The following is a 27,649-nucleotide window of genomic DNA, read 5'->3' as shown; positions in this document are numbered from 1 at the left end:
AAAAGCGAGGTGCGAAATCGATACACGGGAGGAGACGTCGTCTTTTGCAGGACGACGGCGCCGTTGACTACCTCTCGAGGCCAAGTGCCGGAAATGGCGTGCTAAATCGGGCATCCAGATCGGGCTTACCCAACCTCGAGGCACATTCAGAGTGTTGATGAGAAGGTGGTCCTTTTGCTCCGGCTTTTTTTGTGTCCATTTGAGGGGTTGAAATGTGGGAGGTGGGCTTGGACAGGGAACCAGGACCGACCCAAAGATCGGAAATCACCCAAAGCCTCCGCTGCGTCCTTGGTCCCTTTTCCCCCTTCCTTTTCTTCTTTCACGGCTTGTTGGTTCGAGCCCATCTGGACGATCCTCCTCGACTTCTCATTGGGCTCCCGAGTCCCGGACCTTTCCTCCCTGCCCGGGTCAATTGATGGATGGACGTCTCTAGTTGCATTGTCACTGACCCTTGTTGACCCCCCAATTACAATGCTTCCTACCCCTCCTCCAGTCCTCTCGTCCCGCTCCCGCTCCCGCCCTTGCCCGTCCGTTTCGCGGGTGGTTGGTACGCTGTGAAGCAACCCCTTTGGGTGTCCTTTTTCCTTCTCACATTTTCGCCTCTGATCTTCACATTTTTGGGGGTTGTGTTGTGATTTTGCTCTTGCGACCTGAGCTCCGAAGACAGTGTGTGCGAGTGATTTAATGTGATTGGTACGGTACGTGTATGGGCGTTCTTTCCGTATTACATTCCGTTAACGGAAATGGACTTTGTAATACCCGCAGTTTCGTCATCCCATCCCAAACTGGGCCAAAAAGACTGAAAACTACAATGTATTATCACGAGGCACAGCCAATTCTGAAAACTCTCCGTTCAGCCTTATTAGGCGGTATGGGCACTTTTCGCTGACTTTGAAGTCTTGCGATTATCATTTTCACACGTGTCGCCTTGAGTCATTCGTTTTAAGGCACCGCCATGGTTATCTACACTACGTTGGGTTGAAAGTAGCCGAGATGTTTCCGCGAGGCTGATCCGCAAAATCATGTGTAGACAGAAAGAAATCGAGATAAATAAGACTTTCAAAGAACCCCATCTACGGGCTTATTTTCTCTTTCAACGTTTCATAACCACTACATCCCCGGAATCAAATCACACAGAAATCAACACAGCTAGCAAACAAGAGACTTAGCCTCTTACCACACACACCCTCAGCCTTGCACGCAGCGTCATCCAAGAAAATGTCCGGCACCGATTCGCACGGCCACCACGGCCACCATCATCACCACCACTATGGCGCCGGAGCTTCCGCGTCAGGACATAACAAAGATTACTTCAAGTAAGTTGATACAATGATGCCTTCCCAGCGTCAAACCGAGAACGGGCCTATGGGAGGACAACGCATGGCCTCCAATAAGACACGCTGCTTGTAATGGCTAGTCCATATGAACATGAAAGTTGACAGCATGGTGTACAGCGAGCTCGCATCGACCTATGACAGCAGGCATGGGAAAACCCTGGATAAGCTAGTCGAGGAAATTCGAGCGAGGGTCGATTTCCTCGGCGTCGACTGGGCCGATGATGACGATGAGGGTGATGACGACGGTAATAACGACAAGGAGCGAGAGGAGAAGAAGAAGGCGGAGAGTGCTGAAGCTGCCGAAAAAAAGACCGTGAGGCTGTTGGATTATGCTTGTGGGACTGGTGTCGGTGAGTGTCTCCTTTTTTCTTGTTTATTTTGTATACCTCTTTTTGTTAGGATCTGGGTGATCGAGTATCATGGTTACGGAGAGATCCAAGGGCTAGACTCCCTGGCTCCGTTTACATTTTACTTGTTTAGGGATTGGATATGGGTTCCTGGCCGTGATGTATTGTTGCTAACTGTTCACAGTATCGAGGGCAAGTCTTTCCCAATCGAATCTAGAATATGAACTGATTCGGGCTTTCCATCTCGTTATAGAAGTCAACCCATTAATTCTAACATATTTATTACAGGCGCTTGCCCCCTATACAACACAATGCGTTGGGATTGATCTTTCAGAGAACATGGTACACCTCCCCTTATCTAGGCACTCATCAAGCAAAGCTAACAAGCACAAGGTGGCGACGTACAACGCCCGCGCCGAAAACCAGGTGTGTTTATCAACCTTGCCTGGAACCTTTCGTCAGGATTGGAACTGACCACAAGAACGTCAGGGCCTCACTGCGTCCGAAATGCACGCCTATCAAGGGAATCTCTGCGTTCCTGAGGATCCCAACCCAGCGTTACTCGCCTCGCCAGAGTTCACCAACTTCGATATCGCGGCCGTTGGCCTGGGGTTCCACCATTTTGATGACCCAAAATTGGCGGCTCGCCGGCTTGCGGAGCGGCTCAAGGTCGGTGGTGTGTTGATGATTCTGGATTTCTTGCCGCATGAGAAAGCAGATGTGAGTACAAAACAGCCTTCTACTCTCCCCCTTACCCATCTTTACCCCAAATTTCTTCACTTCAAGAGCTCCCCATAGCACTTCTACGGCGGTAAGTTAACATGGAGATGGTTAGGCGTCACACCCGGCAGCGTCGACTATTACCCACCATGGCTTCACCGAGGACCACATCCGGCAGATCTACGAGGAGGCAGGCATGGGGAAGGACTTTGCTCTGCAGGAGATGGCCGTGGTATTCCACTTTTCAAGAGAGACTGAGACTGAAGTTAAGCGGCGCCTTTTCCTGGCGCGTGGGACCAAGGCGTGACTAGGCGGCGATGGAAGGAATGTTTGGTATTCTCATTTGTAAATGGGGAAGATAGAAAGGTGCTCTCCTTTATTTAAACTCGAGTTGGAAATTGAGACTTCATATTGCCTTATTGATTACTGTTAGGTGGCAGTACCCCTTACTGTGTAAATGAATGTAAACTTGGTAAACTAGTGTAATGATTCCACCCGGTTCAACATTCGATAGGGAGAGCCCCTGAAATCTGTTCTAGCCCCCTGTCTCAGTGAACGGGAGATCGGAGCGACAATACACTAAACACTCACTAACGTTAACTCCTAAGGGATCGCCAAACCGTTAACGGCGGGGAGACGCCAGGCCGGACGGCTTAGCGCTGACCTGGGTCTTGAAGTCTGAGTCTAACGCGATCATCACCCTTCTTGTATCCACACTTTGTGCTACGTGTCTCGGGTTTGTTGGGCATGTTAACATTCCCGCCATCATAAATGACTTGTACATTTATTTGCTCTACTATCTATCGATGAGATGGGACATCAGACGTAGTCTCACTGCTTCACTCTTTGCTGCGCTTCTGTTAGGCATTCCGTTAGCAATGCGGGATTCCGAGGAAAGAGATCGTGAGGACGTGAAACATTCCTGGGGAAACGGGTTAGTCGGAGACACTAGCTTACCTGGGATGTCCACGACGAAGGCACCACCGAGAAGGATGGCCGGCTCGTCAATATTATGATGTTCATAACTGAGCACGGTGGGTTAGTACACCTTGTCCATACCATGTACAAAAGCCACTATATGGTTGTGACGATACCAAATCACTCGCAGATCAGATAGCAGGTGTTGTCTTACCTCAACGTACCGACGCCGCCAGCTTCGAGAAGGAAGCTTGGCCCTGCGTGAAGAGACTGGTTTGCCCAGCGCTGGGCAAAGGCCCGGAGGATGTGACCGTGAGCAACAATCAAAACGTCGCCGGTCGCATTGCTGTCGGTGTTCTTTTCCTTCCCAAAGACGGGAGCGTGCCACCTTTCACGAATGTCTTGAATCAGCCGGTCGAGACGTTCGGAGATATCAGTTGGGCTCCTAAGGACCGGGGATGGTGTGTTAGAGGGTCTCGCTTTCTCACAGTTACACAAGAAGACGGGGTAAGGATGTTGAAAACGGTGAGACATACTCCCCGCCTGGGCAACCATCTCTCCAAATGTCCCAATTAGGGTCCAGATCTTGTTGTTTCCGCAACTCCTTGATCTGGTGCGTTGTGATGCCCTCATAATCACCGTAATCCCACTCCCGGATGTCTTCGGTGATCTCAACCTCGACTTCGCACTGCTGGCCTTCGCAAAATGTTTCGCCATGGGCCTGCCAAGGTAGCTGGTCCTTGGTCGCAACGTTGAGTAGCTCTAGGGTACGTTGCGCCCGCCGTCTTGGTGATACATAGCTGTACAAGGGAGAAACCGTGCGTTAGTTTTGACACACAGACAGACACACCCTGTCCCGTTTTCTCCGGAGCTTGTTCCACGCGTTCCTGGTAACACTTCCTGCGCTGCTGAACCAGCTCGAGCGCCTCGTCTGATTCTAGGGTCCCCGGCAGATCGACAAGGTCATCTGACGGCCCGGTCCATGGAAATTTGACGCCGCGGCCGTGCCCCGAATCACATTCCCATTCCGTTGTTCCCTTTACCCCCTCCCCTGGCATAACTAACGCGACCCCATATCCAGAACTAACCCATGCTCTGGAACAAACCAAACGGGCCCCTTGCGAAAAACGGTCTCTCGCATGTGACGACAGATGGGATGGTGCAGGAAGAACACTGCGCGTGCGTACACACAAGCAAAAAAGTGACGAAAAACCACAAAAACGAACACGACGGAACCAACGAACTCACATATGCGCCAACTTGCTGGGGGCAATTAGGCGGTCATTCCCCACTAGGGCCTTACCCGTGGCCAACACGCGTTTCTCACCGGTGGCCGTGAGCGGTATGTCCGTGGACCCGGTGTGACGACCATTGAGCGACCATTCGGTCTCTCCGTGACGGACGATGAACACGCGGGGGGTTGCCATGATGAAAACAACCAAAAAATATCGCAAATGCTTGGGCGCGAAAAAGTCAGCGAGAAATACTGGTAAAACCGTAAACTCAAAATATCGAAATTGGCCAAGATGGGTGGTGGTGGGTTGGCGTCTGAAGGTAAGGTTACACCAACGCCGAGACTTGAGACAAGGAGGTTGTCCTAAGTTTACAATGGGTGGCCGGGTTGCTGGTCAGGCTGTTAGAAGAAGGGGCCGGGCCAAAAGTTCCTGAGACTGGCCGTCAAATCCGGCCAGGGCCATGGAAGCTTCAATGCAGGTCGGCGGGTGGTGGGTGTTTGTGTTGACGGGTATTAAGAGAAGAGATCGTGCCCGCTGACCTGAACGGTTCGTTGGGTTGGTGGTGCGTGGGAGGTTGTTGGCCTCCCCTCTCTTTGTTTTCCGAGTTGAGACCTGGACCTCGTTGCCGGGCGCAGAGAAGTGGATGACTGACCTCACGGCCCTCAAGAAACAATGAATTACACGGGGGTTGCCTGAGAAACTTGCTTACCTCTTCTCGCTGATAGACTTCTGGAAAGCGAATCAAGCTTATGGAAATTGATGGTCTCGCGACAGAAAAAGGGACCAAACCCACACGAAACGGCCACGGTTTTGGAGGCTGCAGAAGCTGGTTCAATACTTATACCCAGCTCGATGCACCACGCCGAGTCTTCCTCAGATCATCACCATCTTCCGTGCAACAAAGCATCAACTCAGCACCACAGGGTGATTACTCAGACTTGGTTCCCCTCTCTCCGCTTCAAGCTTCTCGGTCGAACATTCCAAGCGAACGAAACGGTAATTTAGCCAACGGGTCCGCCCGCTGAAGCACATTTTGGGAGGAGCACTGGCGCAGCGGAATGTGGGCCCTCATTCTGGGGCTTGGAGTCGCTGATTCGCCCGCTGTCGAGACCGATGGATTTGAGCTTGGGCCTTATCCTTGCCTCCATGACGGGCCGACATGGCAACGTGAACCGGTGCGACGACGGCGTTTTCGGCCGGCACGGGCACTGTCAACTTTTTCTCCACAAGATTTTAGCGGCCGAGACCAGGACAGCGACGACGGGACCAGCAGCATTAGCAGTAGCAACGACGACAGGGGCTTTGATGATACCAGCGACAGCGACAACCATACTGCTTGGGCAACAGGAATATTGCCATTAAGGACCACGGAAAGGACGAGGAGGAGGAAAGGAGTGGTCAACAGTGTCAGCAGTGATTCTCCGAGAGGCTCACCTAAGTCGATTGTGAGGCTCTCATCGACTCTTCCCAGGGGGCACGCGACTACCAAGGCCGAAGATTGCCTCACCATCTGGCGGAAATATTGGGATTGAGTGTTCGGCGCTCATACGGTCATACCAACCCAAACTCACTCAACGAACCCTATTACCACTCCATCTCAATCTCAAACCGCACCTCACGACACACCTGCACACCCAACATGGCTCAAGAAACGCTAGCAGAAAAGATGGCCACTTACGCCGCCCGGCGAGCCGCTAGAGGACTACCCCCCAAACCGTTTCCTGGATTCCCTGGAGGTCCATTACCAGCAGCACCAGCATCATCATCATCGCCGGCCCCAGCAATACCACCACGACCCTTCCACCGAACGCGAACTGCTATCCTCGCCATGGTCTGCGGCGCCGTCATCTTTACTGGATCTATTTACGGAGCTGGATTGAAACTGCAACGAGAGTGGAAGACTGTAAGCCGGCCAGCCCCTTAGCTTCCTCGTTGCTCCCCCATTGAAATCACAATCATCTACACACACAACATTCACCCCAGGGTGACACAAACCTGCTAACACCGCCCCCCTCTTAGGAAAAGAAAAAGATCATAGAAGCCCCAGTGGAGGATAAAGTCGCCATCCTTGAAACCCAAAAGGTCGACCGCCTCCGCCAGCGCGTTGAGGTGCAGAAGAAGCTGGCTCGTCTACGTGCCCGGATGGCATACAACGCCGTGAAGGCTGCGGAGGCAGCCGATGCGATTGAGTATGGAGAGGACGAGGACGAGGAGACGAGGAAGAAGCGAAAGGAAGCAGTGATTGCGAAGGCCAAGGCGGCCGCGGTGGCTGCCGGGAATGGTGAAATGAAGGGGGAGTTCAGTTGGGAGGACAGGAAGTTGAAGAAAACGGGTATGTTCATAAATTGGGCATCGTGAGACAATATACCATATTGGCATCTCTCAAGTCGTCGAGGTTCCATAGTAGGGTGTCGGATTGTATTCGTGATTGAGCGGGTAATGGGCATCCAAATCTCCAGACATATTCGTATGAATGCAGAGTTGTAATACACATGACATTCCTTACTGTTTGTCTACACTACCCGAGCCAGTGTCTAAATCATCTTGTCCGATTTACCAAGGCCTTTTCAAACCGTTCCGTAGCTCCGCCTTGACTATGCATATTCAATGTTGATCGACAGCCTTGCGACCGTGAGGTCAGGACTACAACCCTCCTTGACTTTATTCCACAATACCCTCTGCCGAGGGCAGCGGGATGGCCTTGTAAAGCAGAATCAGCGCCGAATGCGACTCACCGCCGCCGGCCAGCGCGTCAATCTTGTCTGGGGTTACCTCGGTGACTTTGTCATCGTTGAACCACCACCAGTTACCGTCCTCCTCGCCGACCTTGCCGGTGACTGGGTCCTTGTGACCCGTCTTCTTCACATATGCCGTGTAGTGGCCGCTATCGGCGCTAGCGCCCTGGTGTGTGACCACAGCACGAAGCTCATAAATGCCCGACTGGCTGGCACCCTCGTCCTTCTTGAGCTCAGGGTCAATCAACGAATACAGCTCCTTCTTAGACGCCAAAAGCGAGGCGTCCTTTTCGGCCTCCCACTCTGCGTCTGTCTTGAACGTCTCGGTCTCGGTCATCTCCACATCGCCGTCTGCCGAGGTAGCTGGCTTCTTGTTATCCTTCTTGACGTTTTCTTTCTTCTCCTCCGGGAGCTCATCCTGCTGGGCAGGGTTCTTCTTGCGGCGCTTCCGGGCCCGCTCGACGTCCTCCTCGTCCTTGCGCACCTCACGCACCTTGTCCCGTACCGGAATAAGCGCCTTCTTCAGTTCATCGGTACAAAACTCGACGGCGTCTAGCTCATGGGGGAAAGTGACCTTGCGCATGATCTTGGCCTTCTTTTGGACGTCACGCTTCCAGAAGAAGCGCACAAAGTGGACCGTAAGGTACTTGGGAAGCCGAGAAATCTTGGAAATCTTGGTGTACGTCTCATCTCTCCCCAGGGCCTCAGACTTCTTCTCGATCTTCTCCGACAAGCCGTTGATCAAACCATCCCTTAGATGGGCTGTTTGATTGTCGATATGGCAGTTGAGTTTGAGAAACGGTTCCGTGCTTGAAGTCGGCTGTTCGCCAGCCTCAGCGGCAGCGGGGTCGTCGCAAGTAAGCGTGCTGGAAAACGCTCCAGACATGTACTTGTCAATAAAAGAACTCGCATTCGTGGTTTCGGTTTCCGTTGGGATCGGCAGCTTCAACTTTTGCCTCAGCTGTGAAACAATCTGAGACCACGCTTCTTCCGCATCCTGCTGGGCGAAGCCAGGCCCCTTTTTAGACCTCTCGGCAAATTGTGGGAAGGCTACCCGAAGAGCGTTGAGAAAGGTGAACGGGGACATGCCGCCCTGCGTCTTAACCATCTCTCCGAAGAGATTCTTGAGCTGGTAGGTGATGTCGAGCTGAGGGATGTCGGACGTAGTGGTGTGCTCGTGCTTAAAGAGGGCATCCTGAAGCTCGGGAATCGAACGCAGCGCTTGAAGCGTGGAGTTGAGGTAGCAGGTGTTGCCGAGGTTGACAAGGCCAGCGGGTGTGGCACCCGCTTGTTGGGCGGCCTCGGCTTCAGTCATATCCTCCAGGAACTTGACTTTCTCGGTGGGCCGCACAATTTGACCGCCGCCATCTGCCGGTGTGCCCATCATCATTATGACTTGGCCGGGCTTCAGCCCGAGCTTGCCGACGTCGGCATCATCCTTGAGTTGGCCGCCTTTGACGAGAATCTTCTGTCGTTCGGGTTCGACGCCGGTCAGGCTGAAAAGTTGGTATTTGAGGACATCGCCGGTCGAAGTAGTATCAACTTCGACGTCGTACTTCTTGCCCTGGTGCTTGATTACCACTGTACGAAGGCAGGTTAGCGGCAACACGATAACGCCCAAGTCCAAGATGCCTACCGTTGACGGATGCCATGTTGAAAGCTCGCTCCGGTTGGGCGCGGGGAAGAACCAAAAGGCCAAGGAAAAGAAGGCAGGGCAAGGGAAGAAAAAGAACCAGAAATGCTTTTCGGCGGGTTGGTTATCAATCCCCAAAACGCCCTCGGTTTTTTCTCCTACTGCGAAGCTGTGAAGTGGCGGGCCTCGTGGAAAGGGAGAGAAAGACGCGGGGTTGTAAGAGGAATGAGCCAAGCCAAGGCCTGGGTAGCTTGAAGCCCAGGCTACGAAAGATTACGTAACTGGCGGTAACTTGGGCTGTTGGTGTTGCGTCAGGACCCGCCCAAGCACCCTGCTGCCCCGCCAGCGTCCAGCCCCAGTGGCCGCCAGGCTGACTTGCAGCCAAGGATACCTGGGGCTCCATTGACGACTTCAACGTCCACGACGACAACGCCAGCAACCGAATTATTTGGCCATTGCTTGATCTCAGAGGCGCTCCTCTGAGCACACACAATAATGGTGAGGAATACCGGCCGGAAAACAACACCGAGACCGATGTGACACTGCAACACGAGTCAGCTAACCCTCGTCGTCCCCGCAGTCTCAATCACTCCGCCCATACCTCCAAGCTGTCCGGAGCAGTTTGACGGCCGCCCTCTGTCTCTCCAACTTTGCATCCCAAACCGCCGAACGCCACAATGTCCCCGAGGTCGAAGCGCGGACATCTCCCGAGGTGCTCCTCACACCACTGACCGTCGCGCGTAACGAGAATGAGCGCGTGCTCATCGAACCGAGCATCAACAGTATACGAATTAGCATCAAGATCAAGCAAGCCGACGAGATCGAACACATTTTGGTGCATAAGTTTACCCGGTTTTTGACCCAACGCGCCGAGTCCTTCTTCATCCTTCGCCGGAAGCCCATTAAGGTTGGACCTTTACATCTACCTATCTTCCAGTTCCCCTCGAGCTAACACTTTCCTGTTAGGGATACGACATCTCGTTCTTGATCACAAACTTCCATACCGAGGAAATGCTCAAACATAAACTGGTGGACTTCATCATTCAGTTTATGGAGGAAGTGGACAAAGAGATCTCGGAGATGAAACTATTCGTATGCGGCCTCTCTTCTCCTCGCGACATATCTAGGGTGCTGATTTCTTCAAACAGTTGAATGCGCGGGCGCGTTTTGTTGCGGAATCCTTCTTGACACCGGTATGGCTACCTTGTTCTCGCTGCTGCGCACACTATGATCCCGCTGACTTGCTTTAGTTCGATTAATCTATGAGAGCGAGATCCTCAACACTCCTGCAAAAGCGGTTGGCGCCAGGGGCCATCCCATCCCTTTGCGTCTAAGGCATTCCTTACACTTGGAGCACCATAGCCTGCGCTTTAGCAAGGAAACTGGCCTTGAGATTAACACTAGAAAAGGCCCAGGGTCTCTCAGCACGCCCATTGTTGTTCCATATCGGAATAAGTCCCTGTCGGGCTTGCATATCTCCTGCTTGCTCACTACCAAGATAACCCCAAATTAAAACCCCGGCGTTACATATCACCTTAGGTTGTCATTGTCTACGCTGCCGCTCCTTGTCTTCTGTCCCATCTTCTGCGTTAATCTCTTTTTCCACATGGCTCTCAAGCTCTAAGCGTGTGTTAGAGGGCCTCGTCATAATATCCCCATCGTGTTGACCCGACTCAAGTCGTGTGATAGTGTCATTGTTCATTTGTAGCTAACACATCTCACGTAGTTCCCGAACTCGTATTGATTATCGGGACGACCTCGTAGCGCATTGAGGTGCAAAATATTGTCTGATATCTGCTCATGGTGGTCCACCTGTTTTCAAAACTGTCCTCCCTCTGCTCTCCCAGCACAGATGGGGGAAGGAGCGGTGATTTCTGATGTGATAAAAGTCAGTACCCTCGGGTCCAACACACTCGTCCCCACCTCTCTCTCTGTCTCTCTCTCTCGCAAACCTCAGAGTATCGGTTGCCATGGAATGACTGTTCCTACCCCAACCAACACCTGCTTCCTCGAAACCAACTCTTGTTTGGGTTCTTGCGGAGGTATCTTCCTGGCCTTCATTTTGACGCCGATGTGGCTTTGTTTCTATTGAGCGCACTTCCGGGATCTATTCTCGCCTTCTGAACAATAGCAACCCATGCCGGCACAGTTTCCCACTATCGTGTGGATTTTAGCTTGCCATTGTTTTCTTATTGTAGGTACAATTTCTTATTCTTTCCCACCGGCCACCGCCTGCCTTGCACGAACCCGCACATACTGACCGACACTATCATCTCAACAGTCACCCCGCTCTTTATTGCCCACCCTCGAGGGTATTTAAGTTTTCCTCCTTGCGGCTTCGACTTTCTTTCTTTCTCTTCCTCTTCAAACCTTCCAACATTCTCGCCGAGCACCAACCGCATCGATAATTCCGGTATTCCTTAGATTGTAAGCACTCTGGAGCGCCAAGTAACCGCTTACTCTACGAAGTCTCCCTCTACCCTACGATCCAGTTTCGTACTTTCTTGGTCAAAACGTCTCGGATGATCTAACCATCGACCCTCTGCCTAGAACGTCGATCTTCACGCTTCACGCCCGCATATTTGGCGACCATAAAGATCCTTCTACTTCCCAACCTTGGGATTTCGAACGACTATCTTTCAAGGTGTGTGTTCTCTCTTCTCTTACCGCGTACCCTTCTTGTTTTGATCTCCCCTCCATATACCCGGCTTCATCTCAAGCGCGTTCCCCCGGGCGACAACCTCGTCCTGATCCCCGCAAAGTCGTATTCAGAAAAAGAAGGTCGGCTGAAAACACCTTCCTTCCCAAAATCTGATTTCCGGCATTCTTCACGCATATTCCAGCTACACTGGTGCTCCTTCCACTGTACACTATTTCATTTTGTCGGCCTAAATACCACACAAACCCTCCCCAACTCTCGGCATTAAAACAACCTCAGGCTTCGTTTCTCTGCCATCCATCTCTCTTCCCCATCATTATCACTGCATTCCAACACCAGGTTAGAAGTTCACTACCCACTATTATCATTACCCTCGCGTCTTATAACAACGCATCGGGTCGTTGAGGCATCTGGACGGAGCGGTTGAATTCTTCACGCTTCCTCCCAGTTTCCTTTGACTCTCCGCCTTGTTCTTGTTCTGCTCTTTTACTTGGTTGGCTTGACTAACATCTAATATCTTTAGACGCAAGCGGTCGTCCGACTCGCTCATAGCTTTCATCCAACAAGATGTCGTCCATCAAACCCCACAATAGTGTGGAGGGCACTTCCGAGAATCACTCGAAGATGCGCTACAACCGCAGCGACAGAAACTCCATCAGTCGTTTTTCCGTTCTCGTCGAGGATGGCGAGGACGAAGACGATGGTGGCAATGGTGGCGTGATGCTCCGTAACTTTGAAGAAGACAGCCCGAGCAGTTATGCTGGTACCTCGACCCCCATCGGCTCCCAGAGCATCAGCACCCAGAGCAGCGGCTCTTCCGGTCATGGCGGTGTCACAGAGATGGACAAGAAACCATTCATTGCCACGTATAATGGCCAGGCCGAAACTTCCGGACGTCGCAACAGTATCGCTCCCATTGGTACCGGCCGTTTCAATACAAACAGCAACTCTCCGACTCCCAATACCAGCCACGCTGGCGCGTCGGATAATTTGACTGAGGCTTGGGTACGTGTTCAAGATTCACCTTTTCATTCAAAACGCTTATCATCTAATGGTTAAATCCAGAAGAAGGCAAAGGCCACCGGACTTGAGGCTGATAACAACTACGACGACCTGGCCGCTCAGTCCAAGGAGTTTGCCGCCGCAGCCACGCGTGACCTTGCCAATATGATGGTGAGGCTCTACCGTAATTAGACTATTCATGCCCGGCATACCCGCTAATGATACCCCTTTAGGCGAACAAGTACCCGCAGTTTAGCAAGCTTCACGCTACCCAAAGCATGTTCAAGGAGAACAACGTGACCCCAGCCTACCGTGCTGGCGTCAGTCACCACTATTCTCATTCTGCCAATGCCGCCATCCCCGAGTACCCGTGGAACCCCACGCCGGCCCATCCCGGAACTCAGAACCCCTTCGGTACTCCGCAGACCGACACCGGGTACAAGATCATGCATGGGCACACTTCTAGCGCCAGTGCCAACCTTCAGTATGTTGGCAACAATACCCCGTCCCATGCGCCCAAGAACGCTGCGCAAGCTGCCATGGCCACCCCTCAGACGGAGTCCATGTTCAAGCAGGATGGCTCCTACAACCGAACCGAGCCGCGCGACTTCGCGCCTCACATTGATTCGTTCTTCCTGCCGCCTCCGGCCTTCGGCTTAGCTCCTCATGGCACCACCGGCTCCATCATTAGGCAGGAACACAGTTCCTCCCAGGGCTCTAATACTGACCCCTTCTCGTCGCCCGCGGTCAGAAATGCCAACTTTTTTAGCCCTGCCAGCCGTCGTGCTAGCATCTCCCAGGCCCTGGTCCTCCAGTCAGTCCCCGAGGACAACCAAATGACCGTCATTCCTCAGCAGCAAATGGTCCACAACCGCGCGAATTCCGATGTACGTGCTGCCCGTTCCACTCAGCTGAACAAACTCACGGAGGGCCCTCTCAATGTACCGAGCCAAGAGGCCGCTCTGGACCAGAACAATTTTCCTTTCATTGAAGCTACCACTCAGGCCGCCCCCGTCGGCTATGGCGTGGTGAAGCTCAAGAACGTATGTTTTCTCCCCATATTTATCCATCTATTTGAAAAGCTTGAAAACCCCCCCGTAACACGCATCATTTTAGATTCCATTTGGTACTCGCCGTGCCGAGATCATTGCCTTCCTGGGCCGCAACTCCAAGATACTCAACGACAACCAGGAGCCTGTTCATATCATCATGGAGCGCGTTTCCTCCAAGACCCAGGATTGCTACGTAGAATTCGTCACCACTCAGGACGCAGTGCGCGCCGTTGAGCGTCATCGCGACAACATTCAAAAGGGCCGCCCCTCCCGCCTTGGCGAGCGCCCGGTCGAAGTCCTCCTTTCGAGCCAGGCGGCCCTTATGAAGGACTTGTTCCCCCTTGCTGCCGGGATCTGGTGGGACAACTCCAGGCCGATCATTCAGGCACCTGTGGACGGCGAGCCGTGGAAGACTTTCAAGGGCTTTGTTACTGAGGAGGAGATGACTCTTCTTGTCAAGCATGTGGAAATTCCGCAGCGTGTAAGTCCTTGTCACATACTTGGCCTACTCTCAATTGTTGAAACTAACCGGTCGTGTTCACAGTCCCCTTACTCCAAGGAGTGCCCCCAGCGCCCTTATGAGTGCATGATCTCGACCATCAAGAAGCTCCCATGGTACATGTCAAGCCACATCACGCTTCGCCAGCGCCATTCCATCTACGATGCGACCGTCAAACTCGTCGTCCTACTGCAGCAAGCTCTCGCGCGTGACAAGAACCGCAACCACGAAGTCGTTATCAACAATGTTCTCCTGAAGCGTCTCGTCACCGCCGCTCTGCTCTGCCCGGGCTTTTCGGTCGTGCAGAAGGACAACATCGCGGCCCTTGCCGAGATGGACGAGGCCCAGGCTCGCATGTTTAACCAACCCCGTTTTGCTGACCAGTGGGTTCATCTTCATGGTATTTGCGCCAAGCCTGGTCTTCCCCTCGACGTTCTTGAGTGGTATGTCGCCATCATTCGTGAGGAGACCACTCGCCAGCTGCACCGCATGCACCTTGTCGAGCGTGCTGAGATTCAGCGCACCAGCTGCTACACCTCGCTCTACTTCGGCTACATCTGGTACGAGATCGGTTTGCCCACCGGCAAGGAGCTGGGCAACTTGACCCTGCATGAGGTCGCTCGTTGCGAGCTGGCTGTCATCGAGCGTGTGTTGCGCCGTGCTTTCCCGGCTAACATGTCCGCTGTCTCGTCTCCCATGGCCCTGCCGTCGTCGGTTCAGCCTCTCGCCTTGGGCATGTAGAGAGACATTAACAGTCCCGCCTCCTTAATGTGAGATGAGGCGCTCCGTGATAGAGAGACAAAGACGATAAGAGTCGTTGTGTCTAAAGGGGCACCCACCATGGAAAACATGACAAGGTCATTACTTTCCATGCTTTCGGTTTTATTTCGATTCTCTTTTCAAGTCGCGATTTCAACCTGGTTTATTGGAACAATCTAGTCTGATTGTTCGGCGGGGACTTCGGTTTCCCTTTCTTTTGTTTTTCCTTTATCATTTCATTCACGGTACGTTTCGACCGAACATGATCGGTCAAGGCTTCCGGAACCCATTCCACAGGACGATCCGATCTTCAACGTTCAAGGATAACGCCATTTTTCAGGCCGTACTTCTCTCAGCATCTGAAGGCAACTTAGTCCGGAAGTCAACGGGCCCGCCCATCTGAAGAAGATCTTCGGAAATTCGTCTCGGCAGCGCACAAGTGTGGATCAAATTCTCGATTCACTTTTTCCCTAGGTTTCTTCTGCAGTTTTGTCTTTTATTTATTCGACCGCGTCATTCCTGCGACATAGCGCGCATAGCTACCCCGGCCCAGTCGTTCTTTCGACAACTCGCCACCACGGCGAGGACCATGAAGGTTACTACTGGTATGACTTGGACGGTAGGCTCACTTCGGTGATCACTCACTGGGAAAACCCGCCTCATTTGGTTTGCCACACAATCTGGGTGTTAGCAAAGCAGCCGGCACATTGATGCCGACATAGCGACAGGTTGACTTTTCTTATTATTATTTGGGGCATTATCCGTCAACGAGGGAAGGCGAGGGAAGAGGAGAATTCACAGTACCCGAGTACACAACATGGATTGGACCGCCTACTTTTTAGCGGATGTTTCTGGTGGAAGTGGTTGATGGACCTCAATACCTCCCATTGTTTAGGCGTTAGACAAAGCGTAGCACAGAATGAATTCGTTCTTGCGAAAACCCCGGTGTGTCGTGAATTGTGAAGGATAATTACTTTAAACACGGCTGAACTGAAGAGACCCTTGGTTGAACCCTTTTAACAAGGATTGAAGGTCAACGTTGTAAATTGCCCTATGGATAGTGCTGTGTTTTCTTCATTGACGTTTGCGTTTCTCCCCCCTTGGCATTAGCCCCTTCTTTTAATTTGTTTATCAACAAACTCACGCCGGTTGCTCCCTTGACCAACCAACGAGCTGCACTTCTAGCCTGTCGGGCTCGAATCGTCCTAGATGAATTCCCTGCATAACTTCAAATCGACGAGGAGCTATTCGTATGTCGATGATAAAAGATTGGCTTTCCAGGGTGCAGATTATGAACAGAAATAACTAGTGCATGTCAAGGAGAAAGGGTGTAAATAACGTGACATTGGAAGTTGAAGGCATTGGTCCGTGCTCATGGGCAGTGAGGCGATGACGTTCCAAATTCTCGGAACTTTCACTTCCGAAGATTATCCGGCCAAGGCCAATGAACGCGTCTCCAAAAAAAAAAGTTCGAGAACGTCGCTTCTTATCGCGATAACATCGACTTTCGCTCTTTTCGGTTTTATTTCGCACCTATTCTTCCCCATCCCTGCCTTTGCCTCAACTTGCGACGGCGATGCAGAGGCTGCATTCCAATATTTGACTTAAAAAAGGGAACATTGTCAGACTCCATTTTGATTCTTGTAACCGCTAGTTCCCGGCCATCCGGGACCCCGACCTAATTTACTTCCCCCCTCCCCCGCCCGACGAGCCGGGAGCCGTCGATGGCTTCCGCTTCGGTTAGCGCGAGGACAACAATGACTGGTGCGCACGGGAAGACCCCGTTGCATGGCAATGCACCCCTCACACAGTCACGGGAGACGGGCGAGGTGAACCCCGAGTCAAGACAGGCAGGAGCGCCAATAACCAGTGGCGCAAAGGGGACGAGTTTTGCGAAATCATGGGCGCATATGGTAGCGGGCGGGTAAGCTTGGATCTGGGTGATAAGGAACAATCGGAACGCTTCAGGGCATCATTGTTTCTGACCCTCTTACCTCTAGGATTGGCGGCATGACGGCTGCGACCCTGACGGCGCCACTAGACGTTCTCAAGACAAGGCTGCAGTCCGATTTTTACCAGGCGCAGATCAAAGCTTCACGGGCGTCGATTATCACACCAATGAACCCTCTCCGAACGGTGGTATTCCACTTCAATGAGACCATGTCCATTCTAGGCTCTGTGTATCGCCAGGAGGGGCCTCGCGCGCTTTTCAAGGGCCTCGGCCCCAACCTCATCGGCGTGATCCCAGCTCGTTCTATCAACTTCTTCACCTATGGAAACGGCAAGCGCATTATTGGTGAACACTTCAATAACCCAGATTCCCCTTGGGTGCACCTTGGCGCTGGCGCACTAGCTGGTGTCACCACTAGTACAGCAACAAACCCGATCTGGATGGTCAAGACTCGCCTGCAGCTTGATAAGAACATGGCTATAGAGAGTGGCGGTGCCACCAAGCGAAGGTACAAGAACAGCTTGGACTGCATCCGGCAGGTGCTGCGTGACGAGGGCATTCACGGGATGTACAAGGGCATGAGCGCAAGCTACCTGGGCGTGGCCGAGTCGACCATGCACTGGATGCTGTACGAGCGCATCAAGCAGTCCCTGGCCGCGAGAGAGGAACGTATTGTTCTTAGCGGGAGGGCCAAGAACTGGTGGGACTACACAGTCGACTGGACCGGCAAGTTTGGTGCTGCGGGCTTCTCCAAGTTCATTGCGGCCGTCATTAGCTATCCCCACGAGGTATGATTGAATTTTTCTCAGCCCCTTTTCATGATGGCGTTGGAGGGAGATATTAATGATTCCACCAGGTCGCTAGAACCCGCCTCCGCCAAGCGCCCCTCGCTGATGGTCGGCCAAAATACACGGGCCTGGTCCAGTGCTTCAAGCTTGTATTCAAGGAGGAGGGCATGCTCGGCCTCTACGGCGGGTTGACGCCTCACTTGCTGCGCACTGTCCCTAGTGCGGCCATCATGTTCGGCATGTACGAGGGCATCCTCCGCCTCCTGGATACTCCGGCTTGATGCACTACTTTATCATCCGATCGTTGCGTCTTGCGTCGGACGATTTAAGCGCGACGCAGCACTTTCAGACGATTTAAGCGCGACGCAGCACTTTCAGACGATCGATCATGACACGCTCACTATGTAACAACACGAATCTTCTACCGACCACTACCACCAAGGACCACCACGTTACCTAGAAGTTCATCTGGATATTCAATATCCTTCCTGTCTAGGTATTTTCCGGAGGGATGATCTCCGCCTGTACAACACAACCTTACTCGAAGATGAACGACCTCATCACCACAAAACACCACGACCGTTTTGTTTTTTCCGACCTGTTTGTTTGCCGGCACTTACATACCTTCCTTCCTTGTCTCTGCGCCATTTCACGAACACGACCAGTTATAGAGGGGAATAAAATTATGACGGCCATAGACGGGATCTGGTTGGGTGTTCATGGCATTACTGTATACAACCTTTTCTTTTGCATTTGAATGGGCGGCGGCGGCGTTTATGAGGGGGGATAAAACGCTGATGATGTCTTTTATGTTCCACGATTATGGACGCGTGGGGGATGGAGATAAGGGATGAAGATGGTCAAGGCGGGTTGGGAAATTCTGCTCCTCTTGACTCGCTCCACTAGATCAGGCATACCTTCTAAAAAGGAGATTTGGCTTGTATGTACAGTAGATATATGTTGTGGATAACGCAACTTTGCGGATGTGTTGGGTTGTGGAGAAGCGGCCAACGGGCCGCGGATGCAGACGAGCATTTGAAACGGAGATCGGGGGTTGAGGAGGGCTTGGTAGGCAGATATATCGTCTCTACTCCGGCTATGAACAAATAATCAACCGATGAGTTCACCGAGCGGAGATGCCAGCGATTTTCTGCTTTGGCTTAGGAGAGATATTGTATGTGCATGTAACTAGGCCTTCGAGACCATATTCATGTGGGTTCGGGAAGCCGCACTTGAGAACCCTCGAACGAACACATACACCATTAAATGTGCTAACACCACGGCCAATGCTAAATCACTAGCTAAGAGACCGAAACACACTGTAGATATCAAGCCTGTCAATCTCGTGCGAGTGGTTTCGTCTCCTCATTCCGTCCGCTTTTCCCATCGTAATTAGCCGTGGATCCATCCACCACGGGTGGTTCCACACCATCAATATGTGCTGAATACCGTTAAAGTTAATTGCAGTACTGCACCCACCCTTTGGCCTTGCACCTTCGCTCTTATCAAGATGGAAGAAGAAGTAAACGAACAAAAGAGAGAGAGAAAGAAAAGAAAATGAAACGGAAACCCCCGATTGGTATAAATAAATCATCCTCAAAATCAGATTCAATCCACGTCCTCCCTTCCCCCCAACCATATTTCCCATATCCATCCATCCACATCACACCCTATCCTGATCCATATCACCGCCAACGCCCATACCTGCCACCGCCAACACCAGTACCCGACCAGGCATCATACCCCCTCTCCATCCAAGTCATCACCATCCCTCAATTTATGCGCCTCCAACCACTCCCTCGGCGGTCGTTTGCGTAATTTCCGTTGCGGTCGGGGCGGGTGTGTTGCTGCTGCTGCTGCTGCTGTTACCGTCACTTGACAACACCCACAATCACGGCTGGTATCACGATTGATGGATCTGTCGGTCAGGAGCAGGCGTAGCTTAGAGGTGTGGCTACGTCGGGGTGGAGGTGGAGAGACGGAGAGGATGTGGTGTGTGTGGTTGTTTGAGTTGGTGTGATTATGGAAGAGAGTGGGGTTGGCGTTGGGGCTGTGGCAATGGTGGTGGTAGTGGTGGTGGTGGTGGTGGTGGTTGCTGGTCTGGAGGCGTCACCAGGCGTTGCGGTCCCAGTTAGGGTCTTGATGTTTCCTATTAGTCGTCCATTCCCACACACGTTTCCTCTCGGGGAAAATGAATACATACCCTGAACAAACGCAGCTAGCACCTTGCTCCCCGTCTGCAGCAGCGGATGACCCACGACAATCTTCAGAAACTTCTCCAACCCCGCCCGCCGGCCCTCAATCACATCATCACTAAACCGATTCGTAAACACCTTCCCCGGCAGCGGGGGAATGGTAACCCGGGCGCTCTCGCGCTCGAGAATATCGCGGAAATACTCAAAATCCGAGTACCGTCGCCGCACCGTCGACTGCCGCAACTTAAAGGCGGGGATGTTGGTGCGGCAGACAATCTCGTAGTCGGTGTACATGTGCCGGCCGATGCCGTGGGTGCGTGGGTTGCGCACTTCGATCTCGAGGAAGTTCTCCGGCGGGCCGTAGATCTCGTCGAAGGATTGTTGGCGGGTGTCGGGCAGGGATTGTAGGATGGGCCGGTGCAGGCGGGCGGCGGCGGCTTCGGCCTCGGTGGGGCTTGTAGCGCTGGTCGGGGAGGTTGGCGAGGTTGGGGATAGGGGTGACTTGATGTTGGCATTGGGGTCGGCGGGTGTGTTGGGGCTCGGGAGAGCGGGCGAGGCCGCATCGGTTGCGGCCGTGACCGTTGGGGAGGTACCGTCCGTTGGTGAAGCCATGCCCGCGGTGTTGGAAGTCGCTTGAGTAAAAGCGGAAACTAACAATACGGGCGGAGGGTGATCGAGGTGATATGGTCTCCCGAGGTTAACTAACGCCTCTCAGTTGTAGTCGTCGCGGGGGGGTGCACGGATGTTGTTCTTTGCGCGCGGTGCGCTCTTCGTCGTGGTCTTGGTCGGTGGAAAGTCGGCACGAGGGTCCGCCAGTTCGAGAGTGGGGATCAATAGCGCGTGATGCGGGTTGTGGTGTGGGCGGACGCTGTGGATGGTGTGCTGCGAAGGCCGAGCGGGAGCTGCGTAAAGATGGCTGAGGTGGGGTAATCTTTCCTCTTGCGAATCGCCGGCAGGCAATGACCGCATCGCACAGCCGCTGTAACATTCAATCAACCCACTTCCATTACTGGACTGAATGGACGTAATGTAATCAAAGACGGAAACGGGCATTTGACGATTGTCACAACAGGCACAAAGATCAATTGGGATCAAACTCGTCAAGTAACATGAATTAATGCTCCCACAGCCCTCAGAACGCCTGGTGTTTTCGGCACGACCGTACATATACATCCATACCAATTTCCCATTTGTGCCTGTTGCTCAGCTCAATACAACCCCATTGCTGCCTCCGACATTATAGAGGTAAGCGGTATATGATTGTGAAGCAATCTGCAGTGCGGATTGCTCGCCCATAGTCCATACTAACCCACCCGAGCCCTCCATCATTTGAACCCATATTATCAGGGCTTCGGATACCTCCCCATTCAACAGCCTGACGAACTTTCATTACGGAACGACGAGCACCCACGGTACTACTTCTTATCCGCAAACTTCTGATGAATCGCCCGGATCTGCTCATCCAAATTGAAAGTCTGCAATTGGTTGATATGCGCCTGGCTCTTCCCGTCCGGGTTGCCGTCAAACGCGTGGAGGGCGACCTTCTTCCGCCGGGCCAGCTCCTCTTCCGAAATGGCTTGCCCCGTGGTCGTGTCAAATATGTCGCTCCGCTGGCTGGCTAAGCGCTTGAGGTTGTTGGCCACGTCCACGGTGGACAGGTTGGTCGTGGCGAACCGGGCGTCGGCCTTGGCTTTTTGCTCTTTCCATCGTGGATCGAGGAGTTCGACTGTGATAGACTTGTTAGCATTTGTCCATTAAATCAATCGAGAACTGTAAACATGGGTATGAGGGGGGTGGGGGGGAAGACTAACTCCTCATATGCTCGTCCATCTCGTTGAGCGGGATCTGCTGCTTGCAGTTGGGACACATGGCCGTCTGCGTGCCGAACTTGCTGGCCGCCCGCTGCGCCGCCCGCGGGACATAGTTCTCCTTGATCTTCATCGGCGCTGCTCCGCCCCGTGCCTCGGCCTGGGCCTGCTGCATCCGCAGCCTCTCCTGCTCCCGCTCCTGTATCCTTTGCGCTTCTTCTTCCTCATCCGTAGCCCGCGTTCGTGACGCCAGTGGGATAGGAGCGCCGTAGGATGGTTGTTGTTGTGGTGGTGGTGGAGTGTTGACCGCGGGATATCCGAGGGTGGCGGAAGATGGCTGCGCGGGAGGTGCTTGCGCGCCGTAGGTCTCGGGGGGGTAGGCGTTGTAGTGGGTATCCTCGAAGGGGAAGGCTTCTTCGATGCGCAAGCTGGAGCTGACGGATACCTTGTTCCGCTCCTCTAGCGAAGCATATTGCAGGTCGTTGAGCGTGGTCGGCGCGGGGAGCTTCGCTTGGTCGTCGGTCTCGGTGAAGACAATCGTCTCGACGACCACAAAGTCGTTCCAGTCGATCCGCGCAAACTCGATCTTCTTCTGCTCTTCCTCCTCTTCCTGCTTCGCCTTTTCCACTTCCTGCCATTTGGCGTAGGCCGCCCGTTGCTTCGCCCGTGCCAGCACCTTGTACTTGTCGGACACGTTCTGCTTGAGCTGGTCCACGCGCTCCTGCTGCGCCTTGTTGCCCTCGCCGTTGACCCCGCTCTCGCGCAGGAGAATGGAGTATTGGTCGACCAGGCTCTGGAAGAAGTTGTGGAAGGTGTGGTTGGGGATCAGGAACTGGTACTGCGGGTTGCTGGCCTCACGCTGGGCAAGCTGGGTCATGAAGGGGCGCCCGTTCTTTGCGACGAACAAGGCAGTTAGTCGCACAATCTCCAAGTCTTTCTGGCTCATTCGAGGCATACGGGCTGAGAACTGGAAATCCGGCGGCTTAGGCGGGCCCGCAGGTTTCTCTGGAACCGGTGCGGCGGCGGCCGCCTCGCCCACGCGCCCAGCCGCGAGCGCCGTGCCCCTCCCGGACTTGATCTCCTCTTTGCGCCATTCGTAGTACGCGTTATACGGGTCGGTGCTCGACATCAAAAAGCTGAACTTGGGGTTTTTGCCGTGGTTGTCGCGGATGCGCTGCTCCAGGCCCGCACCGCCGCGCATCACGTAACCGGCCGTCTTCTCGATCGCCTCGCGAATTTCGCCGGGGGGCGGGATGATAACACCGGCCGGCGGCTTGAGGTTGTCAAGCACGGCCGCGGCTTCGGTGGCCGCATTGCCGTTTGTTGTTGTTGTTGTTGTCGCGACAGCCATGGTTGATGTGGGCGATGCGATCGCGACGCTAGATCTCGTTTCGCAATTTTCGGCGGTGGGAATTAGGCTAGTTGATGCCTCTCCAATTTATCTGATGGAACAACGACACAGCCGTGTCAAAAGGTTCCGGGCACTTCGGGTCCGTGCAGATGGACCCATGGTTAGCGTTACCTGTAATGTAACGTCGAATTGTTTCTCGAATTGTTTTCCGTATCCGTCCCTCTCCCAGAATCCGTCATGCACCAAATAACTCCCGAAAGGAAACAGAAGAATATCACGGGATATCCAGCCGTACATAATTAAGGTACCTAGTGTTCTACATAGTAATTCTCAAGTGTGGGTTGTGCTTCTAGAAAATTAGGACAGATACTTTGCACCATGGCTCGCATGGTCGTAGCGGAAATCCAAGACGACCCAGAAGCTCTCGAAAGATTCGTATCAGCGCCCGCCCAGGCTGCGGGATCCAAAAACGGGTCTGTGCCACCAACGAGCCGCCAATCGCAGTGCGGCCCAGACCTGGCCGCTGCCGTTGCGAGTGCGACAGGGGTTGAGGCCACTTCAGCTCAATTAATTTCACGACGGGGGATCTGATGCCTGCCAGCGCGGCTCTCAAAACTGCAACCCCCTTTACGCAGTTCGCTCAGCTTTCCTCGAGGTCGACGACAGGAAGCGACAAACCTTTTCTTGTCATCCTCTTCTTCTTTCGGCACCGCGCTTTCTTCTTTGCGGCTGTCGATTGTTCCCTTTTCATAATTTTGTTCTTTTATTTTGCACCCTCGGGGTTTCCATGATAGCCTTGTAATCGGACCTTGACCTTTCGCGACTCTCGTTAAACATCCACCCGTTTTATGATCGGCGTATCTGCGGCTGCAGCTGCCACGCCGGCTCGACGCGCACCTCGGACCGGTTCGTAGCCGACCGCGAAACCCCCAGGTTCCGGCATTGACCTCCCAATTGTCACGACAAAACCTTCTCGTCCCACGGCGCCGAAAACTACCGACACCATGGCTCGATCGGCGGGCTCTAAACCGTCGGCCGCGCGTGCCTCTCCTTCTCCCCCACCGGGGGCCTCGTCCCTCGGCCAGAAACCCAAGGCGAAAGCGACAAAGCGCAAAGAGGATTATTCGTCCGAGGGCGTGGAAGACAACGATGTGTTCCTGCTCCCGGGCTCTGACTTCCAGATCGTGCTGGCGATCACCGTGCTTGCCGCCGCTGTGCGCCTGTTCCGCATCTACCAGCCCTCCAGCGTCGTCTTCGATGAGGTCCAGTATGTCGTCCCGATCCCCCTCTTCCAAGCATTGTCCAGAAAGGTAGAACCAAGGCTGACCCTACTCCCGCAACAGCTTCGGTGGCTTCGCAACCAAGTACATCAAGGGCCGGTTCTTCATGGACGTGCACCCCCCGCTCGCGAAACTGATGATCACGCTCTTCGGCTGGGCTGCCGGCTTCAACGGAAACTTTGACTTCAAGGACATTGGCAAGGACTACCTCGAGCCCGGCGTCCCCTATGTGGCCATGCGCATGTTCCCCGCCATCTGCGGCATCCTCCTCGCCCCAACCATGTTCTTGACCCTCAAGGCCGCGGGTTGCCGTAGCTTCACTTCGGCCATGGGTGCAGGTCTCATCATTTTCGGTACGTTGTGATGTTATGTGGTATTTTTAGGGGAGTCATATGGCTTTGGGCTGACTGTTGTTGTTATTGCAGAGAACGGACTGCTTACACAGGCACGGCTTATTCTCCTCGACTCTCCCCTGATGATCGCGACCGCTTTCACTGCCTTTGCCTTCACGTCGTTCACCAACCAACAAGAATTGGGCCCGTCCCGCGCGTTCGGTCTGAGCTGGTGGTTCTGGCTCGTCATGACCGGCCTCGGTCTCGGCATGACGGTGAGCATCAAGTGGGTTGGGCTGTTCACGATCGCTTGGGTGGGCTCCTTGACGCTGGTGCAGCTGTGGGTTCTGCTGGGCGACACCAAGAATGTGTCGATCCGGATCTTTAGCAAGCACTTCATGGCTCGCGCGTTCTGCCTGATCATCATCCCGGTGGGCTTCTACATGGCCATGTTTGGCGTGCACTTCCTGATCCTGCAGAACCCCGGCGACGGCGACGGGTTCATGAGCTCGGAGTTCCAGTCGACGCTGAACAGCAAGGGCATGAAGAACGTCCCGGCCGATGTGTTGATGGGCAGCCGGGTCAGCATCCGCCACGTCAACACCCAGGGCGGGTACCTGCATTCGCACAATCTGATGTACCCGACGGGATCCAAGCAGCAACAGATCACTCTTTACCCGCACAAGGATGACAACAACGTCTGGCTGCTCGAGAACCAGACCCAACCCCTCGATATCAACGGCGAGCCCATCAACGGCACGAATGCCTGGTACAACATCCCCGAGACCCCCTACATCGAAGACGGCGCGGTCGTCCGCCTGTACCACCTAGCTACCCACCGCCGCCTACACTCCCACGACGTCCGCCCTCCCGTCACCGAGGCCGAGTGGCAGAACGAGGTCTCCGCATACGGCTACGAAGGCTTCGACGGCGATGCCAACGATTTCTTCCGCGTCGAGATCGTCAAGAAGAAGTCCAAGTCCGGCGTGGCCCAGGACCGGGTCCGCACCATCGACACCAAGTTCCGGCTCGTGCACGTCATGACGGGCTGCGTGTTGTTCTCGCACAAGGTCAAGCTCCCCGACTGGGCCTCGGAGCAGCAGGAAGTGACCTGCGCGCGCGGCGGTACGCTCCCCAACAGCCTGTGGTACGTCGAGTCGAACGACCACCCGAAGCTGGGTGCCGGCGCCGAGACTGTCAACTACGCGAACCCGGGCTTCTTCGGCAAGTTCTGGGAGCTCCAGAAGGTCATGTGGAAGACCAATGCCGGGCTGGTCGAGTCGCACGCCTGGGACTCCCGCCCGCCGTCGTGGCCGATCCTCAGCCGAGGCATCAACTTCTGGGGCAAAGACCACAGGCAAATTTATTTGATTGGCAACCCGATCATCTGGTGGAGCGCCACGGCGGCCGTGGTCATCTACGTCTTGTTCAAGGGCATTGCCGTGCTCCGGTGGCAGCGCAGCTGCAACGACTACGCGGTCCCCGTGTTCAAGCGGTTCGACTACGAAATCGGCACCTCCGTACTCGGCTGGGCGCTGCACTACTTCCCCTTTTACCTGATGCAGCGCCAGCTCTTCCTGCACCACTACTTCCCCGCGCTCTACTTTGGCATCATGGCCTTCTGCCAGATCTATGACTTCGCCACCGCGCGCATCGCTGGCGTGGGGCTCCGCGAGAACCCCATCATCGGCCGGGCAGGTGCCGTCGGGTTCCTGGTCCTGTCGATTGCGGCCTTTTCGCTGTTTTCCCCGCTTGCGTACGGCAACACATGGACGCGGGACGAGTGCAAGCGTGTGAAGCTCCTCAGCGGCTGGGATTGGGACTGCAACACGTTCTTGGACAGCGTAAGTGGTCTCCCTAATGCCGTAATTCCGGAGCGAAAGTTGCCCCAAAGAGGGGGGTAGTGAGCTATTTTTTCGGTTGTTTGTCGGTTGGGTTTTGGACGGGTTTTGGGGGGGCGGTTTTCCTTTTCCTCTGAGAAAACATTATGTATCATCACTGTTTTACTATGGAAAGCAAGCGAGGAAGAGGAGGACGAGGACGATCACGTGTTATGACATTGACGAAAAACCGCACGATCGCTGTCATGTAGTCATTCTGGAGACATGCTAACGTTTTGACTCGGGGCTTAGTACGAAGCCTACCAGGGCCTTCCCTCTACACCAGCAGCCGCACAGACACCCCAGCAATCCGTCGATGCCGCCCAACAACAGCCCCCTCACGTAGCAGGCGGGGAGCAGGAGCAAATCCCTATCGCCGACTCGCCGCAACAAGAGCAGCAATCTTCTCAAGGTGCTGAAGTCTCGGCCGCGCCCGTCGTCGCGGAGGAAAAGCGCCTTCTTCGCAAGGAGGAGCGAGTCGAGTACCGCGACCAGGATGGCAACCTCCTGAACGAGGAGCAGGTCAAGGCGCTCGAAGGGAAAGTCGAGTTCAAGACGCGCTACGAGACCCGCACCCGGCTCGTCGATGCGCAGGGCAACGAGATCCTGGCCCCGGCTGATGAGCAGCGGCAACAGCAGCAGCAGGAGCAACAGCAAGACCAACAGCAGGCGGCGGTACCCCCCGCTCCAGAGGCTGGGGAGAAGGAGGAGCCGGCTTCCGGCGCGGGTGTGGCACCCCCGCACCCTGATGTCGAAGGTATGTTTAAGTCCTAGTTTTATCCCAGTCCTATCCCCATTTTATCCCATCTTTTCTACCTCTTTTTACCCCTCCCTCCTTCTCGAGAAGGGACTCCTCCGAGTAACCCCCCGAGAAGGGAGAAGAAGGGAGAAAGGGAGAAAGGAAGATGGCATTCTCCGCGCCCAATGACCTATCGCTCACGTCACATATTGTTTCAGGCGCCAACAGCGAGACAGTAGTCGCGTCTTCCGGTGCGCCGGTGCCCGAGCCCAAGGAGAGTGTGGAGGGCGAAAAGGAGCGTGAGGAGCAGGCGGCTAAACCGGCGAGTGAGAGGAATGAGGCGAGTGCTGTCAAGGAGGAGCTTTAACTCTAGCTTGTCAATTGAACGGACTTGCCAATTGGGAGGCTGGAGGGGTGGGTGAGGGGGTG

The 27,649-nt window shown here is 54.1% G+C and overlaps 9 protein-coding genes across 9 annotated transcripts; 6 read left to right on the top strand and 3 right to left on the bottom strand.

Moving 5' to 3' along the window:
• Positions 1-1,218: 1,218 nt before the first annotated feature.
• On the top strand, positions 1,219-2,711 carry C8A04DRAFT_28749 (methyltransferase; the record flags this gene model as incomplete). The annotated part of the gene is made up of 7 exons (XM_062780765.1): positions 1,219-1,316; positions 1,443-1,687; positions 1,869-1,876; positions 1,973-2,026; positions 2,078-2,110; positions 2,174-2,404; positions 2,520-2,711. The coding sequence occupies 7 exons, from the start codon at positions 1,219-1,221 to the stop codon at positions 2,709-2,711; spliced, it is 861 nt and encodes a 286-aa protein (XP_062636925.1).
• A 524-nt stretch (positions 2,712-3,235) lies between these two features.
• C8A04DRAFT_28748 (histidine phosphatase superfamily) lies at positions 3,236-4,749 on the bottom strand (the record flags this gene model as incomplete). Its single annotated transcript, XM_062780764.1, has 5 exons — positions 3,236-3,261; positions 3,362-3,429; positions 3,537-3,767; positions 3,859-4,122; positions 4,571-4,749. 5 exons carry the CDS (start codon positions 4,747-4,749, stop codon positions 3,236-3,238), a joined length of 768 nt encoding a protein of 255 aa, XP_062636924.1.
• A 1,447-nt stretch (positions 4,750-6,196) lies between these two features.
• Positions 6,197-6,915, top strand: C8A04DRAFT_28747 (uncharacterized protein; the record flags this gene model as incomplete). The annotated part of the gene is made up of 2 exons (XM_062780763.1): positions 6,197-6,460; positions 6,577-6,915. The coding sequence occupies 2 exons, from the start codon at positions 6,197-6,199 to the stop codon at positions 6,913-6,915; spliced, it is 603 nt and encodes a 200-aa protein (XP_062636923.1).
• A 303-nt stretch (positions 6,916-7,218) lies between these two features.
• C8A04DRAFT_37350 (uncharacterized protein) lies at positions 7,219-8,944 on the bottom strand (the record flags this gene model as incomplete). Its single annotated transcript, XM_062783844.1, has 2 exons — positions 7,219-8,873; positions 8,929-8,944. 2 exons carry the CDS (start codon positions 8,942-8,944, stop codon positions 7,219-7,221), a joined length of 1,671 nt encoding a protein of 556 aa, XP_062636922.1.
• A 476-nt stretch (positions 8,945-9,420) lies between these two features.
• C8A04DRAFT_28745 (uncharacterized protein) lies at positions 9,421-10,184 on the top strand (the record flags this gene model as incomplete). Its single annotated transcript, XM_062780762.1, has 5 exons — positions 9,421-9,423; positions 9,506-9,832; positions 9,892-10,017; positions 10,074-10,118; positions 10,176-10,184. 5 exons carry the CDS (start codon positions 9,421-9,423, stop codon positions 10,182-10,184), a joined length of 510 nt encoding a protein of 169 aa, XP_062636921.1.
• A 2,024-nt stretch (positions 10,185-12,208) lies between these two features.
• On the top strand, positions 12,209-14,906 carry C8A04DRAFT_37349 (uncharacterized protein; the record flags this gene model as incomplete). The annotated part of the gene is made up of 5 exons (XM_062783843.1): positions 12,209-12,589; positions 12,820-13,629; positions 13,703-14,119; positions 14,183-14,814; positions 14,879-14,906. 5 exons carry the CDS (start codon positions 12,209-12,211, stop codon positions 14,904-14,906), a joined length of 2,268 nt encoding a protein of 755 aa, XP_062636920.1.
• A 1,747-nt stretch (positions 14,907-16,653) lies between these two features.
• Positions 16,654-17,916, top strand: C8A04DRAFT_12273 (mitochondrial carrier domain-containing protein; the record flags this gene model as incomplete). The annotated part of the gene is made up of 3 exons (XM_062777283.1): positions 16,654-16,820; positions 16,897-17,635; positions 17,704-17,916. The coding sequence occupies 3 exons, from the start codon at positions 16,654-16,656 to the stop codon at positions 17,914-17,916; spliced, it is 1,119 nt and encodes a 372-aa protein (XP_062636919.1).
• A 1,828-nt stretch (positions 17,917-19,744) lies between these two features.
• Positions 19,745-22,989, bottom strand: C8A04DRAFT_37346 (Pre-mRNA splicing factor PRP21 like protein-domain-containing protein; the record flags this gene model as incomplete). Its single annotated transcript, XM_062783842.1, has 5 exons — positions 19,745-19,773; positions 19,839-20,331; positions 20,841-20,844; positions 21,247-21,556; positions 21,642-22,989. The coding sequence occupies 5 exons, from the start codon at positions 22,987-22,989 to the stop codon at positions 19,745-19,747; spliced, it is 2,184 nt and encodes a 727-aa protein (XP_062636918.1).
• A 1,004-nt stretch (positions 22,990-23,993) lies between these two features.
• C8A04DRAFT_12263 (Dolichyl-phosphate-mannose-protein mannosyltransferase-domain-containing protein) lies at positions 23,994-27,587 on the top strand (the record flags this gene model as incomplete). Its single annotated transcript, XM_062777279.1, has 6 exons — positions 23,994-24,256; positions 24,333-24,622; positions 24,695-26,445; positions 26,734-27,156; positions 27,193-27,238; positions 27,439-27,587. 6 exons carry the CDS (start codon positions 23,994-23,996, stop codon positions 27,585-27,587), a joined length of 2,922 nt encoding a protein of 973 aa, XP_062636917.1.
• Positions 27,588-27,649: the final 62 nt, after the last annotated feature.

This window comes from Dichotomopilus funicola (genome assembly GCF_033296635.1).
Source record: "Dichotomopilus funicola strain CBS 141.50 unplaced genomic scaffold C8A04scaffold_32, whole genome shotgun sequence".
NCBI classification, from domain to species: domain Eukaryota; kingdom Fungi; phylum Ascomycota; class Sordariomycetes; order Sordariales; family Chaetomiaceae; genus Dichotomopilus; species Dichotomopilus funicola.
The sequence above is the reverse complement of the archived record's forward strand: the minus strand, read 5'-3'. Positions and strand labels throughout refer to the sequence as shown.